We start from the raw sequence: 17,488 nt of genomic DNA, 5'->3' as shown, positions 1-17,488 counted from the left end.
GAGGGCTGAGGACGGAGCCCACAGAGAAATCTCTGCCCCAAAGCGAATTAATTCACTTCTGCCAATCCAAACAGATGTGTCCAGACACTAGGAAAACGGATGTCGGCCTGGACGGCCGGCTCTGCTCTGCGGCGTTCCGCAGCGGGCACACACGCGCTCGAAGGAGCCTGCGGACAGCGTGTTCTCTGGTCTGGGGAACGGGCTGCAGCATGTCACCCGCGTGCCACCTGCACCCAGAGGCTGAAACGGGAAAGGTGCTGCCCGCCTCACAGCGCCAGCCACAGGGGGCGCTGCTGCGTGACTCAGAATTTCTGCAGACGAGCTTCCCACTTACTGATTCGCCAAACGGAAATGTTCATTTCCAGAAGGGAGCGTCCTTTTTTTTTAAACCAGAGGCAGTTTATCGTCTCAATTTGGAAGGCGGAGCCTAAAAACCTGAGGGTTTGAGACCCGTCCCTTGGAAAAATGTGTCAAATGCTTCTGGCTTGCTCTCTCTACACCTGCAGCCTCTGGCCCCTGCGTGCAGCACGCGCTGCTTGGTGGCGGGATGTGGGGCGCACGGAGGAAATGATGAGGACGGCCAGGGTGGGAAGGGCTCCCCCCCACCGCTCTCCGGCCAGCCGCCGGCTGGGCCGCAGGACCCCATGTTGCCATGACACCTTGCTTTTTGCATCAAACCCGCAGCTGGGGGGCAGGGCATCACGGTGTTGACTTTGGCAAAGCGTAGAGGGCTCTGTCCTGTGGGTATGGAGCTCCCTACAACCACCTGGAAAAAATATCGAGCTTTGCAGAAGAATGACCAGGGAAGTCAAATGTTTTGTGAGCACTCAAGGAAGTACTGAGACCCTGGAGGTTTGCTGTGTCCCCGCTCAGGCTCGGCGGCCTCACCAGCGGCCTGCACGCGGGCTCCGGAGCGCAGGGCTCAGGGCCAGCCCGACAGGTGCGGGCCGGTCACAGACGGGGGTCTGCCCAAGCCTGTGGGTCCCTGCAGGCTTCCTCCTGACGACAGCCTAGTAATCGTCCTGTGTCCTGGACAAGATCACACAGGGCCGGGCCAGTTCTGGGCGCTCCACAAAGCTCTGCTGTGCACGGGCCTCTGGGGCACCCATCTCCCCCGTGGGGCCCCCGTGTGGGCAGGGCACGTGCTCTATGCACCCCGTTTCCAGTCAGGGCCGGCCAGCGAGTTGCTCAGTAAGTGATTTTTGAAGGGATCTAAGCAGAATTAAAAGCAAATCATTCCTTTCTCAAGTAGAATATTTTTCCCCTTAAAAAAAGAGAAAACTACACAAAAGCTAATATTTCATGAAGAATTATTCACAATAAGGGACGCCTGGGTGGCTCAGTGGGTTAAGCATCTGCCTTCAGCTCAGGTCATGATCTCACCGTCCGTGGGTTTGAGCTCCGCGTCGGGCTCTGTGCTGACAGCTTGGAGCCTGGAGCTGCTTTGGATTCTGTGTCTCCCTCTCTCTCTGCCCCTCTCCCTGCTCGTGCTTGCTCTCTCAAAAATAAATAAGCGTTAAAAAATTGCAATTCGAGGCAGAGGGACCCGTGTATTTGGTGGGACTTGGTTCTTCCGTAGTTTGGAGGGAATGCGCTCTCGCTCGCTCCCGGTCCAGGGTCTGCGCAGAGTCACCTGCAGGGACCGGAGTGCGTGGGCGCCCGCCACGCCCACCTGACCATGTGTGTTGTTCGAGCGTCTCGGACCTTGGCTTCGGGACCGGGCGAGGGCCTCGCTCGCTCTTGAGGTTCTGCCGCCCTGGATGCCCGAGGCTGACGGGCGTCCTTTCTCGTTGCCAGGAGGCATGGCCGACAGTCCCGGGGACGGAGAGCCGGCCGGGCCCCCGGGCTTCACCCAGCTGACTGACATGGCGTCTGAGTCTGTAGGCGGAAAGGTAAGCGGGGTCTCCCGGGAAGGACGCACGGCAGGAGCCTCGTTCGAACGCGAGAATCGGGCTGAAGGTCCAGCCTGCCGAGGAAGCCCATTATCGCCAAAGGCTTGGGAAGAACTTCAAAAATTGGTGACAGTCCTGGCCGAGGCCGTATGGCTTTCAGCTTGGAACAGAAAGACGTGCCGTCCTCTGCAGAGTCCTCTGTCCCTCGGTGTGTTTTCTCACGGCCCGGATCCGTGGTCCTCACGTGTCGTTGTGAGGATTACCTGGAACCGTTGTTAACAGTGCAGGGCGCTGCGGTGCCGGTGAAGCGCAGAGGCACTGAGCACCAGCACCAGGCAGGCACCGCGTCCGGTGCAGACGGAAGGGTCCCTGCCTGCCCCCGGGAAGCCCGTGCTCTCCCGGGGAGACAAGTGCTGTGGGAGCCGGGGCCGCAAGCGGGGCGGGGGGTGCTGGCAAGGGCCGTGCCTCTGAGTGACGCTCACAGGGGTCCGCAGGTGGGAGAGAGGCCGGCAGGGAAGAGGGGCGAGGGGCCGCTTCGGTCAGGATGCAGGGGGAGGGTGAGCGAGGCACGCCCCAGCTGGCTTAGTGTTTCTGGAAGTTGTCAGGGGTTTCTGGGGGGCAGGAGCCGGGGAGACCGAAAGGCCCCGACGGCCCATGAGGGTTTCTGCCCAGGAAGCAGTGAGGGCTGGTCCGCGCCGCTCACCCAGGCCTGGCCCTGCAAATTCTCAGGCGCAGGACAGCCGTGCGCCCCACGCTCTGCCTCTGGGACCGCCATCTGCAGGGGAGCAGCGAGGTGTCCCCCGACCTGCGGGCTCTGGTCTGGGGTCAGAGGATGGCAGTTTCATTGAGGTAAATTATGCTCAAAGGCCGAGCTGACTTTGCCAATAATTACGTAACACGGGGTCTCCGTGGGAATTGTACTTTATAACGACAATGTTTCACCGACCACAGCGTGCAGGGTAACAGTTCCTCAACAACGTCCCCCAAACCCACGACAGATTAGCTCCACGACTGGCCCGGGCCGTGGCGACAGCAGAGACATGCAGCCTGGGCTTCGCTGAGGTGTCCTTTCCCACAGCCGGTTCTCCGTAGAGTCAGTCTCTGGCCCAAAGCTGGGGCCCCCCGGCTGGTGGCAGGGGCGTGGGCGGGCAGGGCTGGCTGCCCCGAGGGCCCTCGGGCCGCCGGCACCACCCCCAGGGGCGGCCTCGGCCCGGCAGGGACAGGTGCCCCCGGAGAGCTGTTCACAGCAGCCACGCTGGGCCTTGCCCGCAGCGCCCGCTCTGGGCGAGCCCCACAGGCCCTCGGTAGCAGAGGCTCACGCGTCCGTTCTGCAAAGCCGCTGCGTGCTTACGACCCGTGTTGGGGACCGTGTCCCGAAACGGCTTCCTCCGTGGCGACAAATGCGCCCGAGACGAGCAGGCCTCACGTCAGTCACAGACAAGCGGACCTGGACCCGCAGCTGGCGGATTCCCGATACCGGGGCACGGGGTCCCCTCCTCACGGCTGCCGTTACAGGGTCCTGGCTGCGGTCGGGGTGACAGCAGCCTGTTTTGTCCAGAAAGGCCATTTCCACCCGTTTTCTTGGGACGATTAGTAGCAAGCCCTCCCTCCCAGCTCTGTCCTGCCGCGGCTGATGAACGGCCAGGCCCGCCTTCCGGCAGGGCGTCCGGCGCTGCGCCGGCCCAGCCCCAGGCCGGCCCACCGCTCTGCTTGCGAGGGAATCGCAAAGCCCAGTGTCCTCCGTTCCTGGAGGTGAGGACGCTGACATCCTTCCCGAGTGTGAGGGGTGGGCGTGCCGCACCCAGCCGGTGAGGGGGTGCCGAGCTCAGGCTGGACGGGCGGACGCGGAGGAGGCAGGCCGTGGGGTCTGGACGTGTGGACCGCACGGGGGCCAGTGGTATTGCCCTTGTCCCCCTCCAATTCCATGTTTCCTTTCACTGCATCTTGCAACGTTTCACTAGGGAATGAAATGAAATGGTTTTGAATTTATGGTCATCTCATTTTTACTTCTTTCTTTGTTTCTCCAGATTTTATTTGCAACAGATGATTTTTTTGCTCCTGCGGAAAACCTCATAAAGGTACTGTAAATCGGCGTTCTGCGCGAGGTGTTGGGTAGCTGCGTCTGTGCGGACGTGGCCGTCAGAGCTGCCCGGTGTTTGAGCTGGGAGTCCTGGCGTGTGGACCAGGGAGCGGGCACGTCACAACAGTAGAAACGTGTGGAAATCGGCACCGGCTCGTGCTAAGACATGCAGGGGACAGACGGGCATCAGACACGGATTTGGGGGCACACAGATTGATGGGAAAATTACTGAGGTCCCTGTGGAACGTCCTCTGTCTCAAGTGGAGTCATAATCTGTGCCAGGAAGAAAACGGACGCACATCTTGACTTGTGGGGAAACGTCTTCCCTGCCTAGTGACAAAAGTGTAGGACACGCTTGCTAACAACACAGCAAAAAACAAACCTGAAGACACAGGGGCGAACGGGAGCCTCGGCTGGAATCCTGCTGCCCCGGCCGCGGGGTGTGGACTCCTGGGAGTGGGCAGCGCGCTGCCCCCCACCGCGGTTCCCAGCCACACTGTCACTCTGGTGACGGGGCTACTCCTCCTGGGCAGGACCCATGCAAAGTACGACATTCCAAGGACGTCTTGCTACATTAACGTGCTCCGTAGAGGAAATGACAATAGAACGAGGAACAGAGATGTTGATTTACTTGTTCTAGGTCACACAGCTCATTGACGTCAAAGCTCTTTTCATTTACCACATGTCTGTTACAGAAGATTCAAATGCTTACACCCTTCGACCCAGCTATTTCACAGATTTATTTTATCTGCAGAAGTAGGCAAAGATCTGTAGAAAATAGTCATCCAGGTGTTTGGAGGGGAGAAACCCCAACCCGAATGTCCGTTGTTAGGGGACCTGGAGAAGAGACCAGACCCTAGGAACGAGCGAGGCCTCCGCACACGGGGCAGCGCCGAGGGCTGGGGTTCAGGTGCGCAGCCGGACCTCAGCATCCCACCTACGCCTCACCATGTTGGCCGGATTCCAGTCTTCTCTGGGCTGCCTGGGAAATACACGGGGAGGGGGGGGCGCTGCGCCATTGCGGGGCCGCGGGGTTAACTGTGACGGGGTCTCACCTATTGCTCTGGGCAGTTAATTCCATGCGTCGAGGCCGGTGGAGAAGCCGGATTCCTTTCTCTGGAGGGGTCACAAGGTGGGCAGGCATCGCCTGGTCTGGAACGGGTTACCCGAGTGCAAGGGTAGGGGCAGACACCCCCACGCCGGCCGAGGATTCCCTCAGAGTCCCCACTGGCGTGGGTCACCTGTCCCTTTGGGGGACAGCACTGGCCAGGCCCTGGCGGGGATGGTGACGGCCCCCTTGTCTCGCATCTCTGCTTTAGAGGGAGAGCCCAAGCTTCAGAGAGGACGAGTACACGGAGTTTGGGAAGTGGATGGACGGCTGGGAGACCAGGAGGAGAAGGACTCCAGGTACTGAGGTCCTGCAGGTGGCGCTCACACAGGGGGCTGGCAGCCAGGTGCATTCTGGGCCCACTTTGCCCTGGGCCCCCGGAACGACCCTCCCAGCATCCAGCTCGGAGGCTTTAGGAAGGGGTCCTCTGTGCCCTTCGGTGAAAGGGAGGCCGTGCACACTGCTGGGTCCACGGGATGTGGTGAGGCCGTGGGGGGCGGGCTGACTCCCCGTTGCCTGGTGTGCGTGTTTGTGCGGTGTCTTCATACGGTGCCTGGTCCCCACTTAGCTGCTGTGTAGACGGCATCGCCCTCGCAGCCCCCGTCCCATCACCGGTGAGAGGGGCCGGGACCCGCATGCCCGTCTGCCCTCTACCCACACATTCTGCCCTCTGTGTCCCCTGAGGACCTGCGTTATTCATCACTACTCCTCAGGCTCAGTGAAGACACCTGCTAGGCCCACAGACACGGCTGTCGGAGCAAACCGGTCCAGCGTCAGGCTGATCGCTGGGTTCTCTGGCCGCCCGAGTGTGACCGGGTATTTCCCGGGTACTCTGGACGTGACTGGATTCTAGTGGATCTGGGCCTTTCAAAGTGGGTCTACACCTGACCACAAGCAACCAGGAAGCCCTATGGCTCCTCACACTTGAGCAGCGAGGGGAGGGGGCAGCGGGGAGGGGACAGCGGGAGGGGCAGCGGGGCACGCGGAGCCATGGTGACGGTGAGCAGCCACTTGCAGGGGGCCCAGCTGCACGCAGAGTGGGGTGGGCTCTTCTCTCCCAGCACAGGCCCTGGAGGTTTGGAAGCTGATCTTGTCCCCGACCCGCAATTGAAGAAGTGAGGCTCACAGGGGCCAGCCTTCACTTCGGAGACTGAGTCGGACTCCCGGGATCCGAGGCCCAGGGGCGGGGTGGCTGGGGGCACGGTGGCCGTGCGTGGCCGTGCCGCGGGACAGCTTCAAGTCACAGCCGCGAGTTCCCGGGGGCGCCCTTTTGTGTGACGGAGGGGGTGGGGCCGAGTCTCGTTTCGTTCCCGTTCGCTTGGGTCACATGCCCGTCTGCCGACGGGGGTCCGTGTCCTCGCTTCCCTCCCGCAGGTCACGACTGGTGCGTCATCAAGCTCGGGATCCAAGGGATCATCCGGGGCATGGACGTGGACATTTCTTACTTCACAGGAGATTATGCGCCTCGAGTATCAATTCAAGCGGCAAACTTGGGAGAAGGTGCCCTGGGACCCGGCCCCCGACGCACGCCTTTCCCGCCCAGGCGGGCTCATGACGTGTCCAAGGCCCCGTTAGTGCCTCGAGTTTGCAACCTGGATTCCCACGACAGTGTTCTGTGGCTTCTGAGTTTTAGCCTGACCACGTGCAGAGTTCACAACTCTGATGCCCTTGGGGCCTCACTGGGGCAAGCGGGGTGCAGGGGGCGTGCAGCGAGCGGGCCGCCTGGACGGTGGGAGCCAGGCATGGCCGGCTGTGGGGCGGGGGCTGTCCCCGTGAGCACAACGGTGAGGCGGCCACGGGGCTGTCAGGAAGGGTTTCTTTGTGCCTCGTGGGACGAAACGGAACCACACTTCAGACCCGTGTCTTTATTCCTTAACTGGCACCACCTGAAGCTGGTTCTAGCCGGTCCCAGCCGTCCTAGCCTTCGCGGCTTTAGAAGCCGGGGCCAGTGTGTGTGTGTGTGTGTGTGTGTGTGTGTGTGTGTGTGTGTGTGCACGCACACACGTATTTAGGGCGGGTAAATCATGTCAGTTGGCAGATTTACGCTGACAGCACTGTGCCCGCAGCCCGGTCCGAGGCTCTGCGGACGGGGCAGGCCCTGCTCCTGACACTGGGGACCCAAGAACTTAGGTGGCCGTAAGGCAGAGGCTGCACAGAGGCAGGAAGTGATCGATGAAAAATAGGATTCCTTCCGAAGCACCGGCCTGAATCTGATTCGGGGCTGCCCAAGTGTCAACTCCAAGGCTGCCGACGGGGGGAAGGTCCTGGACTTGACCTTGCCATTTTCCAGAACTTCCACTGAGCCAACTCCTGGAAGCTCTAGTCATGGGATAGACCTGCTGCAGCTGGACTCAGCCTGAGGCTGGTGTGCAGTTCTTTGATGAGCAAAGGTACCGCCAGATGTGCCGCGACCCCTTCTGAAATGACTGAGTTTCAAATACCGGGGACCGTCAGCAAGTAGTTGGACCTAGGAGACGTGGTCTTTGGGGCAATTTGGCTGAATGAAAACGAGCAGATCGCCCACTAGGAGCATATTCTCTGTGATTCCAAACGCGAACTGTAACCCTGTTGGTCCATCTGACTTCAGATAAAGAACCAGAAATGCCTCCGAGAGGAGTCAGGATGGGCGCCGCGGCCACCCCCGCCGAGTTTGAGGCCGTTGCCGAGGTACGTCTGCCCACAGGGTCGGGGGATTGTTGCGGTGGCCGGGGCACAGGCCTGGCCGTGAGGGACACCCCCGCATGTTCTCAGGGACACCGTATGCACGCACACCTCTTCCCTTCTACTTGCCCAGCCAGACTTTTCAGATAACTCCGCAAATGGTCCCCACAGCCCCGGTAGGCGGCTCCCGAGGCCCATGTGAGGCCTCGCGTGGACATCCCAGACGGTCTGCTCACCCCCGCACACCGACTCCACGTACCTGTCATGCTTGACGAGTCGGTGGAGAGAGCACGTGGCTGGTGTTTCAGTACATTCTTGTCTCTTAAAGCTCGTCCGGTCATTGATATGATGTTTTATGGAAGTGTTGATCCATAACAGACAGGGAAATACTAACAACAACAACACACAGGCCCTTCAGTTTGGGGAAGGCTGATCTGGAGGAAACGGTCACCACGTCTGGGTCAACCCGTTCACCTCAGGTCTCAGGGCCCAGGGAGGGGCCTGGTGTGCCCTGAAGGTTCTTCTAGAATCGTCCGAGGAAATCCCAGATCTTGTCCCTTCTTCCCAACCCTCCCTGCCTGTCCCCCCACCCCGTTTCCATCACCCAGTGCCTAGTTCCATCTGGATGAAAAATCCCGCAGGGCTTTAGTCTGTTTATTAAACCCAGGCCTTGATCTTTCCTAGCGTTCTTATGGAAGTATTTCACCAGGCCGCCATCGTCAGGTTCTACTCCAAAGCATCTCTATCCTGTAAGCCTGCACAGGCACCAGAGAGAGAAGTCCCTGCTCCCTAGGGCCCCTGCTAACATTTTATGTTTCTCGCTAGCTAAGTTCCAACGACTGGAGTTACTTGGTTCCCGTGACTGAGCTGAGACCAGGAAAGCCTGCTTCCAGCCACAACTATTTTCCTGTCAATTCCCAGCAGAGATGGACTCACATAAGACTCAACATTTTCCCGGGTAAATATGGCGTGGCCCCACCTGCCGCTTTGCGGCCTCTGGACTTAGTGTGGGCATGTTTCAGGGTGAAGTCCCTCATCTCTCCAGCATCTTAGGGTGACAGTTTACCCCTTTTTGTGCTCAAGGAAATTCTCATGGCTGCCCACCCATCTGTTGGAAGTTATCGATGAAGCACCAAGTCAATTAGAATGTGCTGGAAGGGAGCTGTATCAGGATAAATATGTCCTCACAAAATCTATTTAGCCAGGTGCACCAGCAGATGAAGGAGTGTGTGCAAAAGACCCTCATCTTCTCTTATTTAACGGCTTTATGGTGGTGTGATCCTCTGCCTTGAAGGGCACTGCTCAGTGGTTTACGGTTTACAGGAGTGTAAGGTTTGGAGTCTGTGGGGCACACAGTGTACGTGTGGCCATCGCCACACTCGATTTTAGAGCACGATTACCACCTCAAAAAGAAATCCCATACCCTTCCCATCAACCCTCACCTCTTTCCACCCTCCACAGCCTCTAGTCTATTCTGTCTTGACAGAGTTGACCATTCTGGGCATTTCACATAAATGGTCTTTTGCGACTCGCTCCGCTCAGTTAGCATGTTTTCCAGGTTCCCCCACGCTGTAGCGTTGTTAGGAGTGCTTCTTTCCACGGAGGAGTGATAGTCCAGTGTACGGGTAAGCCTTACTGTTTGTCCCGTTCATCTGTCGATGGACATGAGGGTTGTTTCCACCTGTTGGCTACCTGTGGACAACGCTGCTATAAATATGCCTTTCCGGGTTTCTGTGTGGATGTATCTTCTCATCCGGGTGTACAAGTAGGACTGGAATTTCTGGGTCACGGGATGACTATGTTTTTATTTATTTTTTTAAGTAAAGTTTATTTTGGGACAGAGAGAGCATGTGGTGTGAGTGGGGGAGGGAAGAGAGAGAGAGGGAGAGAGAGAATCCCAAGCAGGCTGCAGGCTGTCAGCACAGAGCTTGGCATGGGGCTCTGTCCCACGAACGGTGAGATCATGACCTGAGCCAAAATCCAGAGCTGGGTGCCTAACTGAGCCACCCAGATGCCCGGGTAGCTGTATTTTTAATTGTTGGATGACCCGTCAGGTGGTTTTCCACAATGGCTGCACCGTCTTATGTTCCACTGACAGTGTGGGAGGATTCCAGTTTCTCCACATCGTCACCAACACTTACTATTATCCGCCTGCTTGATTGAAGCCCTCGCAGAGGGTGTGCGGCGAACCTCAGTGTGCTTTTGATTTGCATTTCTCTAGGACTGATGATGATGAGCCTATTTTCAGTTCCATACTTGGCCACTTGTATATGTTTATGTACAGATCATATATATGTATATATATGTACACACACACACGTGCATACATATATATGTTTTTGGAAAAGTATCTTTTCAGATCTTTTGCCCATTCTTAAGTTGGGTTTTTGTCTTTTATTGTTGAGTTGTAAGAGTTCTTTATATATCCTGGCTACAATCCTTTATCAGGTTTACAAATGTGTTCCCCTGGGGTTCAGTATAGGGGAAGGAGGCGGTGTTTTCTCCTGGTGTGGCAGTAGGTTGCTTTAAAGGAGTCCGTCTCGGAGGGTGGAGGGCATGCCTGAGATCCTTGATAGTTTTGATTAAGAGTGAGGCTGGATATTAACTCTCAGGAAGAATTTTATTTTTTAAAAATCTAAAATCAGCTATACATCCAACAGGTGAGAAAGTTCGGTGCCCTGAGAAAGGGCCGTGATGCCCGGTGAGCCGGAGGAGGGCTCTCCTGTGTCCGTTCCTGCTGAATGACCCCTCTAGTAACTTTCAGGGTTTTATGTTAACACAGGCTGGTTTTATTTATTGTAAATATCAATATCCGATCACTCACTTTCATCGTTTTTCATGTAACAGTGGAAGGGCTTGGTTTCAGTAGATACGGTGATTAGTGAAAAAAGCAGCATATACAAAGCTTGCTCCCATCTTCCCGGAAGAACTATTTAAACACATAAAAATTTTCACTTTATTAGGATCAGTGAATGTGGGTTGATGCTGGCGGCTACTATCTGCTTTGCAGACCTAATCTTGGCTGCTGTGGTTTCAGAAGCGATTTGGTTTTGTGAATATTATCTTCCCTCTTCTTAATCACTGTTTTTACAAAAATAAAAACGTATGAGTCTTTGTGGGATTTAGCCACACTCACTTGTGGCCTCACACTTTGTATTGATGGTGAATTTCCCAGTTGCCTTTTGACCTTCCTGGAGTCATTAATCCAATAAGAAATGTCAGCACCTGCTGTGTCAGGACCAGTATTAGGTAGAGACGCTAGAGAAGCAAACAGGATAGATCATTATTCTGGCTTTCAGAGATTTTATATTCTCGTCCTGGGAACTGATACCAGCAGGGGCTTAAACAAACAGACGACAAGATAATTTCAGACTGTGACTTGAGCTCTGGAATAAAGACGCAGGACAGGATGGTGGCTCACCCGGCCTGGTGAACCGGGCGGGGCTCGGCAGAGCTGGAGGAGGTGATGAGACAGTAACAGGAAGAGCGTCTCTGAGCCAGGACACGTAAGGTGAGACCTCAGGACAGCAACTGGCCTTTGGCAGAGCGGGAAAGTAGTGCCAGGACCAGGGAATGGTGGGTGCAAAGGCCCTGGGGCAGTAGGGTTGGCGTATTTGAGAAACAGAGCAGGCAGGTGTGGAGGGCTTTGTTGTTTATGACCCACAAATAGCCCCCTTTCCAAGTAAGAAATGACACGGCCTCTTCCTTCTCAGATGGCGGGGTCGCACGTCTCAGAGTGTACGGCAGCGGCCAGAAGGACTGGGCCACAATTGACCCCAAGGAACCGTTTGACCTCGTGGCGCTCGCTCACGGGGGCACCTGCGTCGGATTCAGCAATGCACATTTTGGGCATCCAAACAATATGATAGGTGAGATGCCGCTGTGGGGCTGGCCTGCATTTGGGGCATCTGGGCCCCCACACTAAGCACCCCAATATGGGATGAGTGATTTGAGAGGGAGGTGTCATCTCAAAGCCTCAGAGTGGAGGAGATTCACCGTCCGCACACAGCGTTTGATGCCTTGATGACGTGAAGTCAGTCAGTTTTCCTTCCTAATTTTGACTTAAAGGGAAACGTAAAACTTACCCTATGGCTGTATGTGAATTTATCCAAACATTAAGTTGAATGGCAATAGTTTACGTAGCAGCGTTCAGGCATGAGGATCTGCAATTTCGTTACGCCCCTGCGTCCATTCTCACAGTTAAGATAAGATCCCGTGACATTCCCGTTAAGCGATGTTGCTTTCGGCAGGAGTCGGCAAGGCTACGTCTATGGCTGACGGCTGGGAGACCGCGAGAAGGCCGGACAGGCCCCCGGTATTGGAGGTAAGAAGTTCAAAACGGCCACGATTCAGAGTTTCCTGTATCTTGTTTTAAATTTACATCGAGGAAGTGCTTCCTTCTGGAACCTCGTAGGCAGCATTCCAGAAGTACTTTTTGTGGTTTTCCGGATTGCCTCTGCTTCGCGGTAACATGAGGGCAGGGCCCAGAAGGCGCGCATGCTGGCCGCGCCGCCTGCTACTCTGAGTGGTTGAAATATCCCTGCTTCTGTAATAAAGAAGCAAGAGGATCCGAAATTTAATGATCTAAAACCCCTGGGTAAATTCATGGGTTGACCTGGAGAAAAAAACACCCGTGTAATCATTTTGGGTACTTCTGTGTCCCTGGACGCGACCGCCTACATGAATGTGTGATGGCTACGCGACTCCAGAGATGGCCCAGCTCTTCCGTTTGGCTAGTAACTAATGTGAGATAAGAAAGTCAAAACAAAAGCAAGACAAAACACTTTCAATTTGTTAATCCCACTGAACACTTCCCTGAAAAACACATCCTTCCTGGGTTCGTCTCCATGTCAACCAACACTTCCAATGGAACTGAACACAGTCCTGTTGCCAGAAACTAAGGTGTGGAGGCAGATTACATGTTGGTATAGGTTTGACCAAGAACATATCTACTCTGAAAGGTCAAAAAGAATTGATTAGGATACTGCACCTAGGGGCTGGGTTAGATACAGACCATTTTGCATGTCATTTTCCACAGACTTACAACTGACATAGAAAATCACGTCAGAAATGTATAAAAACTTGTCAATTACCCAATAACCTCACAAGTCCACATGAGGCATTTAAGGAATAATTAAAAGGAAATTTACACACCAGGGCGTAGGAAGCACTCCTCTGTAGTAAGAAATAAAAGAAATATCATCAGCACATGTCAACATTTTTCGCTTGCTGGTTTTCAGAATTTGTTTCTGGAATGGCACCAAGTTGGCTTTTTTTTTCTTCCTCCTTTTGAATTCCAGAATGATGAGAAGGGCAGTCTCCTCCTTCCAGGCTGTGAATGGGCCGTCTTCCGGCTGGCACACCCCGGAGTCATAACTCAAATTGAAATCGATACGACATATTTTAAAGGTAAATGTAAAACCATCAGGCAGGGCCTAGAACCAGTAAGCTGGTCACAGAGGTAACGGGGTCTATGGGAATAGGGCTCAGGACGGGGGGCTCAGCACTTGGCTTTTGCACTCTCTGGATATGCAGTTTTCAGCAGCTTCCTGGAGCTCTGGGGCCCTACTTTCCCCCTTTATTAAATGTCAGACCCCCCCAAAGTCAACCGGGGCTCTGCGATGCTGTGACTCTTTACGATGGGGGTCGTGAATCTCATTTGGAACGAGCCTGTGCAGTGGTCCCTGGTTAGGGCACGGGAAGCATGGGCGGGGCTTGTTCTCCTGGGGGGAGGGGACTAGGGAGATGGGGTGTGGGGACACTTCCTCTCCCAGCTGGGCTCGCGGGCAGGGAGCTGCAGGTCTTCAAAACCATGTGCTTCTGTCAGTTAAAACATATGTGGACCAGGACTGGTGGTCCTTTCTTATAAAAGTACCTACTTTCTTATGAAATATATACATGTTGTTATGCCCAGATTGCAATATCATCCCCAAAAACTAGAGACCGCCAGGGAGACCGAGTCACACTGCAAAAGCAAAGGGCGGTTTTATTGTGGCTTAGCCTCGCCAGACCTAAGTTCAGGCTCACAGACTTCACCAGCGCAGTGGATCCGTGCTGAGAGCCTCAAACAGAGCAGAAGCAGGGTTTTTATGGGCTTGGGAAGGGGAAGTTACAAGAGGGAGTTACAAGAGATTGTGACATAGGTACAGCAATCCAATCACCGTCAGATGATGGTATTGACAACAGTTTCAGCCACACATATTATTTAGAACATTGTTACTTTTGGTGGGACCCAATCACAATATTTGAGGTATCTTTGAAATTAACCAATTACAGAGTGAGCCCAGGCAGAGTGTGTCCTGAGAAGGGGAAGTCTTCCTGATTGGTTGCCCTCCATGTAATGAGGGATGCTGGCCTGGCCAATCAGGAGTCGTCCGCCATGTCCCTTTATGCAAATTTTTGGTTTTCAAAGTGGACCAAGCAGAGGTGGAATTATCTTTCTGAATATGCAATTTTTGGCATCCAGAGCGGACCAATCAGAGATGAGACTCTTCTGTGTTCTTTGAGGCTTCCTGAAGCCTGCCACGAAGTCAGTTTGGTCCTTACAATGTGTCATTATATCGACAAAGTTGAGGAGGGGCTATTAGGCCTTTATAATCGTAGGGTGAAATTTTGACAAGGGCTGGGCTGGATGCCTCACGACTGCTTACTTGTCTCCATAAACGGTGGCAGTTTATATTCACACTTTGGGTGCCTGATGTTTAAATGCCTTGCGAATCACTGTGACTTTTTCCACAGTGATTAACTACTACATGGAGGCACCGTGTATATACACGTAAGGCAAGGATCTTCTTCGGTGGTGGCGGGTTTAATTATTTTAGATACAGTATGGATTGAACCCAATTATTTTAAGATACAGTATTGATAACTGTGACCTGTTTTTGGAAGACGATTTTAGACCTGATTAGCGGGTCACTGCTTTCACTTTCCGACACGGCTGACGAGCTCATCTGAGGTTGGGGGGATGTCAGCTCTGCTCTCTTCTTGTGGTTCGGGGGTGCTTGTGTCCCTGGCGGTATCTTGAGTCCATGGGTCTCTGCATGGATGATGTCAATCACTTGTTAATTCTGTGGGCAAGAGTTTCGTTAAAACCAGGTAGCAGTCAGTGCCCCCAGGTAACCGGGAGTCCCGGCTGTGCCGTCATGGGTCTGCCGCCTACCCTCTCGGTTCTGCCCCTCACAGCCTGGCACCGTCAGGGCCCGAGGGGCGTGCCGGCGTCTCCCGTGCACGAGGCCCAATATGCGTGTATGCGTGTAGATCTTAAAGAAATAGGAACAGAAATGTGGCTTCAGCGTCCCCTCCCGCATCTGTTGGGCTGTCATGTCTCCCGGGCTGTGCTCGCACCTCGGAGGTCACCGTTTTAGGAGATGAGCCGCTGAGGGCACGAGAGCCCTGAGTAATTTTTCTGTGATCAGAACCCCCTCCTCTGCTGATCTTAGAGTCTTAGGGGACCCCCGCGGTAGTTCTCCCCACGAAGAGTGTGGACCCTTTCTCCTAAGGTCTTCTAGCCCCAGTGGGCACAGTTCTGATGAAATTCCAGAGAAAAGAGACTCCGGACCACGTGTTTCACCCAGAGAACACGTCGTGCACCTGAAGAAGGCACGTGGAGTCGACGGCGAGCACTGACCGGTTAACTCGGCTCAGTCTTCCTTATTTCACGTGCCTTCCAGCCTCGTAAGTTCGAGATGAGCCCCACACAGCGGTACGCAGGTAGTTAACTCTGAGTCAGGGACGCTCATCAGATACCTTCAGCTTCCCAAGTAGAATGCCGTACGTGCGGACTCCAAAGTGCCAGCACGTACGTCAAGGGGATTTCGATTCCTCTGAAAGACGAACACACACACATCTCGTCAGGCAATCCAGCTCCGTCACAGATGGTACATTCCTTCTCTCACGTGCCTCCCATCGTTGCTTTTCTTTAGCAGGGACAATGATTTGTCCTCTGTGGGTCTTTGATTCGATTAGGAAGTCAGCCGGGGCGCCTGGGTGGCTCAGTTGGTTGGGCATCCGGCTTCCGCTCAGGTCATGATCTCACGGTTCGTGGGTTCCAGCCCTGCGTCGGGCTCTGTGCTGACAGCTAGCTCAGATTCTGTGTCTCCCTCTCTCTCTGACCCTCCCCTGCTCGTGCTGTCTCTCTCTATCTCTCAAAAATAAATTAAAAAAAAAAAAAGAAGTCAGCCAAACTGCCGAGGGCACGCAGAGTAGAGGAGGTGACCCTGAATTTGTCCCAACAGGCAATTCTCCCGACAGCTGTAAGCTGGACGGCTGCATCCTGACGACCCAGGAGGAGGAAGACATGATCAAGCAGCGGTGGGAGCTGCCGGGACATAAGTGGAAGCCGCTGCTTCCCGTCACGAAGGTGTGGCGTCCACGGGGACCCTGCTCTCCAAGCCTTCTGCTCCGTTTAAATAGTAAACGCACACGCTTCTAGAAACTGTGTCTGTGTGTTTATGTCAGAAGCAGACAGGCTCTAGTGTGTACGTGTGGAAAATGCTTCTGCAGCATATTGACTTTCTAGAAGGGGTGACTAACATATTTAAAGCTGTAACAATGTGTCCTCTTGTGGGATGGACACGGAGATGTTCCAGAAGGTCCTCTTGGATCCAGTGGAAGGACAGTCCTTGGCGGGTCAGAGTGGGGTGAGGGGTGCTCCCACGGGGTGATGGGTGATGCCCTCTGGGACGCATCAATATACCCCCTTCTCACTTTCTTTTTCTTATCAGCGTGTCCACTTAATTAGCCATTAAGAACCACACACATCATGGGCCCGGGTGTTCATGTCAGTGTTACCGCGGTTTTGACCCCTCCTAGCTTTGGCAAGCCAGCCTGGGGTCCGGGAGCGGCTCTGCCAGGTCACGGTCCCGAGTCCCCGCCGGCCTGTCTGGGCCCCGCTCGGCGTTATCACAAGGACCGCGTCCTGCCTCTCTTTCAGCTGTCCGCCAACGAAAGCCACTCGTTCGACAGCCTGACCCTGGAGCTCCAGGACGTCATCACGCACGCGAGGCTCACCATTGCCCCGGATGGGGGCGTGAGCCGCCTGCGCCTCAAGGGTTTCCCCAGCTCCATCTGCCTCCTGCGCCCCCGGGAGAGGCCCATGATGAGGTTCTCCGTGAAGGCGGGCTTCCGGGCCAGCCTCTGACTCCGCGCGGCCGGTGGTACGGACGGTCTCCGTCGTGTTCTCTTGACGTGTGTTTAACACCTGAAACTTAAGAGGTTTCTCGCAATTAATCTTTTCAAGATCAATATAATTCCTCTGATTTAATAAAGTGGTCACGCTCAGACATTGATACGTTATTTTCTGTTGCTGTGGAGCGTTTGGCTGGTTAAAAATCATCAGGGTTCGTGAAAGGCAGGTGGTCTCTTAGAGATTACTTTACAAACACCGCAAGCTATTGATGTTTACAGATTTGTATTCTGTACCTTCGGCATGTAGATTCATTGTACACAATGAATTGTCTTTAAAAGGTGAAGCCCATCAAAATCATTGGAAAGGCATATTTCTCAAATTGTTCATTGTCTCAGCTCAAGAGGACTGGCCATTGGCACCCAGAATACGGCAGGACTTTCACAAGGACACACGCCGCCCCCTTGGATTGTTCTTCCCGAGTGAAGGTTCAGTCGGACTGCTAAGCCTTTGGGATACGGGTGCCAGTGGTGCTGGTGACCCGGCTGCTCCGTGTGCCCGGTGAGTCCGCACAGTTCCTCCTGGACGCAGGCTTGATTATGAAGACGGTCCTGATGCCCCCA

General features: G+C 54.8%; 2 protein-coding genes across 4 annotated transcripts in view; one reads left to right on the top strand and one right to left on the bottom strand.

Moving 5' to 3' along the window:
* Positions 1 to 1,804, bottom strand: part of COLEC11 (collectin subfamily member 11) — a 9,374-nt gene extending 7,570 nt beyond the window's left edge. The window contains exon 1 of the mRNA XM_029938579.1: positions 1,705 to 1,804. Coding sequence (XP_029794439.1) covers positions 1,705 to 1,804 — 100 coding nt within the window. The remainder of the gene's footprint in view (positions 1 to 1,704) is intronic.
* On the top strand, positions 1,797 to 17,026 carry ALLC (allantoicase). 3 transcript variants are annotated; one of them, XM_029936372.1, is made up of 12 exons: positions 1,822 to 1,892; positions 3,451 to 3,644; positions 3,920 to 3,970; positions 5,292 to 5,379; positions 6,455 to 6,580; positions 7,668 to 7,747; positions 8,567 to 8,699; positions 11,455 to 11,610; positions 11,992 to 12,065; positions 13,042 to 13,150; positions 15,976 to 16,100; positions 16,674 to 17,026. In XM_029936372.1, exons 4-12 carry the CDS (start codon positions 5,343 to 5,345, stop codon positions 16,878 to 16,880), a joined length of 1,047 nt encoding a protein of 348 aa, XP_029792232.1. In that variant the 5' UTR covers positions 1,822 to 1,892; positions 3,451 to 3,644; positions 3,920 to 3,970; positions 5,292 to 5,342; the 3' UTR covers positions 16,881 to 17,026. The 3 variants fall into 3 exon arrangements, 2 of the variants coding, with proteins under 2 accessions (XP_029792231.1, XP_029792232.1); XR_003907491.1 differs by lacking the exons at positions 3,451 to 3,644; positions 16,674 to 17,026 and adding an exon at positions 15,241 to 15,415 and having other exon boundaries at positions 1,797 to 1,892; positions 15,976 to 16,065; XM_029936371.1 differs by lacking the exon at positions 3,451 to 3,644 and having other exon boundaries at positions 1,797 to 1,892.
* Positions 17,027 to 17,488: the final 462 nt, after the last annotated feature.

The sequence above is a fragment of the Suricata suricatta genome, chromosome 4 (assembly GCF_006229205.1).
Source record: "Suricata suricatta isolate VVHF042 chromosome 4, meerkat_22Aug2017_6uvM2_HiC, whole genome shotgun sequence".
NCBI lineage: Eukaryota > Metazoa > Chordata > Mammalia > Carnivora > Herpestidae > Suricata > Suricata suricatta.
This window is presented reverse-complemented; position numbering and strand designations above follow the sequence as displayed.

What these genes read in the sequence shown, in the direction of transcription:
- ALLC (XM_029936371.1), top strand. Translation starts at nt 1,803, where the DNA reads ATGGCCGACAGTCCCGGGGACGGAGAGCCGGCCGGGCCCCCGGGCTTC. An exon ending in CTGAGTCTGTAGGCGGAAAG is followed by an intron (nt 1,893 to 3,919) that starts GTAAGCGGGGTC and finishes TTGTTTCTCCAG; the next exon opens with ATTTTATTTGCAACAGATGA. An exon ending in AGTTTGAGGCCGTTGCCGAG is followed by an intron (nt 7,748 to 8,566) that starts GTACGTCTGCCC and finishes GTTTCTCGCTAG; the next exon opens with CTAAGTTCCAACGACTGGAG.